The sequence below is a fragment of the Lactuca serriola genome, chromosome 4, assembly GCF_051521515.1.
Source record: "Lactuca serriola cultivar US96UC23 chromosome 4, Lser_US96UC23_V15, whole genome shotgun sequence".
NCBI lineage: Eukaryota > Viridiplantae > Streptophyta > Magnoliopsida > Asterales > Asteraceae > Lactuca > Lactuca serriola.
The window spans coordinates 307,929,900-307,932,374 of NC_136411.1; the positions used below are offsets into that span (position 1 = coordinate 307,929,900).

Below are 2,475 nucleotides of genomic sequence, written 5' to 3' on the forward strand. Positions count from 1 at the left end.
GGTGTGTGGTGGTGGCGGGTGGTGGTGATGGTGGTGAGTGGGGTTGGTGGTGGTGGGTACTGGTGGATGATGGTCGTTGTTGGCGGTGGCGGATGGTGGTGATGATGTTGGGTGGTGGTTTTCATAGGTGGTGGGTGGGGATGGTGGTGATAGGTGGTGGAGGTAGGTGACGATAACGGGTGGTGGTGGTGGATGATATTGTTTGGGTGGTGAGTGGTGTTGGTTAGTGGGTTTTTTTTAATTTGTTTTACTCATTTCTTGGTTTATATTAATATTATATGATCATTTTAATTTAAAAAAATTGTATGGTCAAACTTTGTTCTGAAATACTTTTGCAATAAAATGTGTTATTGATTGAACGCTCCCACATATATATATATATATATATATATATATATATATATATATATATATATCAAAAAACCACATTCATCCATCCCGAATGACAAAAAAAAGTTCAAACTATTTTCCACAAGGCCAACCATACCCACCACTTCTCCCACCATCCCGCCACCAATAGATCTCCACCAACTTCACCACCACCACCATCGCTTTCAGGTTCCCATATTTGGACGAAAGATCCACCACTATCACTACCATCATTTGCAATAATCCCATCAGGAACTTGTTGAGTCATGTCGTTGAGGTTATCATCTCTTTCCTGCTCTAGGTTTGGCCTCATCACCACACCATGTTCCCTTCTACCACCACCGTAGTCATAACTACCATTTCCAATGACATGATTGTCTTCATGGACATCAAAAGCAGCAACTCTAAAATAATCCAGTCTATTTGTGTCCCGCCCAAACTCTTGCCTTCAAAATAGTCACCAACGTAACTACTTAGTCTTCATGATAAGATTTAGGGAGACGTGTACATACTAATGCCTCGTACTGAATGAATGTTTGTATTAAAAGGACAAAATATGAACATTTTTGTACACTTGGATGTCATCAAAAGATAATTCACAAAATTGAGTAGATTAGCTATTTTTCCGTTCAAAATAAATCTATCTTTTACGTGATATTCAATTTTAACCTTGGTGAAAAAGTCCTTAGGTGTAAGACAATAGGAGGGACTAAATAAAATAATTCAGACAAAATTACCATGACACGCCAATGCCTTAGTTTCCATGAAATTGTTACTAAAATATGTAAAAAAATGGTATCAAATCTTTCATTTGGTAAATTTGCCATGTAGATCCAATTATATCTTAGACTCGATAAATAAATAAAAAATAGAAGTAAATTACCAAAAATTATAATTAAATTAAAAAAAAAAGTTTATATAAAATGATAACGAAGAATTAAAAACATACCATACAAGGTCCTCTTCAACCATGTCCTCATCTTGCTTCCTTTCATATTTCAACCATTGACTTTCCCATCCATCTAATGAAAAACATAAAATCAAAAATAGTAGACTAAAGCAACAAAAAAACATATATCTATCTCAAAAACTTCTTTAGTTACATGATATGTCGAACGCATTTTAAAAGCTCATATCATCAACAAAGCTCCTACTAACGCAGATAAAAGAAAAAGCAAGCAATAAATAACAACGGTACCCATGATGATAATCACAGCAAAACTCGATGTATCCATGACTAGCGTCAGAAAATCAGCACTGATAACAAAGTCATATGAAAGTCGGCTATAATATCAACGAATAACACGACAAATTTGCATTACAATAAAATACTAATCAAATTTGAATTAAGCGGAATATAGCCAATCGGATTAATATCAGGTGAAAATAATAGTAACAGAATTTTCAAAATCCCACTAAAATCTAAACAAGTACTGAAAAATAAGTAAAAATTTACGTACCATCACAATAACGATCATCAGATGACACTTTAGGAGAAGCGATAGAGAAAAGTAGCAGCAGAGAGAGAAAGACAAAGGAGTTAGCCTTTAAACTCTGTTTCTGCACAATCAAGTTAGGACCAACGGGGTCGACCCTAGGCCTGCCATTGTTTGCCACTTCAACCTCCTCGCCGGCGTTAATTGGTTCACCACCACCACAAACCTTAAGGGTTTTCTCACCTCTGGATTCTCCGTCTTTTTGCTCAGCCATGGGTTGGAAGATATCACGATTTAGTTTATTACTTTCAGCTCTTCGTCTCTGCTAGTATTTATTACTGCGGGTGTTGTTATTGGCACGTGTGAAAATGGAGATTCATTTTATCTTATTTGAAAACCACTATTGGTTAAGCCAAGTAGAAAAAATATGTGTTGAACACGAAAAGTCCAAAACCATCAAATATTGTAAAAACCACTAACTAATGGTAGCGTCCAATATGATGCTAGCGTCAAACTATATTTTATATCATCTCGCCCAGTTAAAACATTGGATTTTAATCGCACATCAACAAACATACCTAAGGTCGTTTTTTACTTGCATCCTATTTTGACAATATGTCTTTCATGTCTCATCATTTCTTTTATTCTTTTTCAAAATTTTAATATTTTA

At 35.4% G+C, this 2,475-nt stretch overlaps 1 protein-coding gene across 1 annotated transcript; it reads right to left on the reverse strand.

The window, feature by feature from the left end:
• Positions 1–428: 428 nt before the first annotated feature.
• On the reverse strand, positions 429–2,143 carry LOC145100681 (uncharacterized). Its single transcript, XM_079037860.1, has 3 exons — positions 1,830–2,143; positions 1,319–1,391; positions 429–815 (listed from the first exon to the last, which is right to left on the reverse strand). The coding sequence occupies exons 1-3, from the start codon at positions 2,077–2,079 to the stop codon at positions 458–460; spliced, it is 681 nt and encodes a 226-aa protein (XP_078893986.1). The 5' UTR covers positions 2,080–2,143; the 3' UTR covers positions 429–457.
• Between the last annotated feature and the right edge of the window lie 332 nt (positions 2,144–2,475).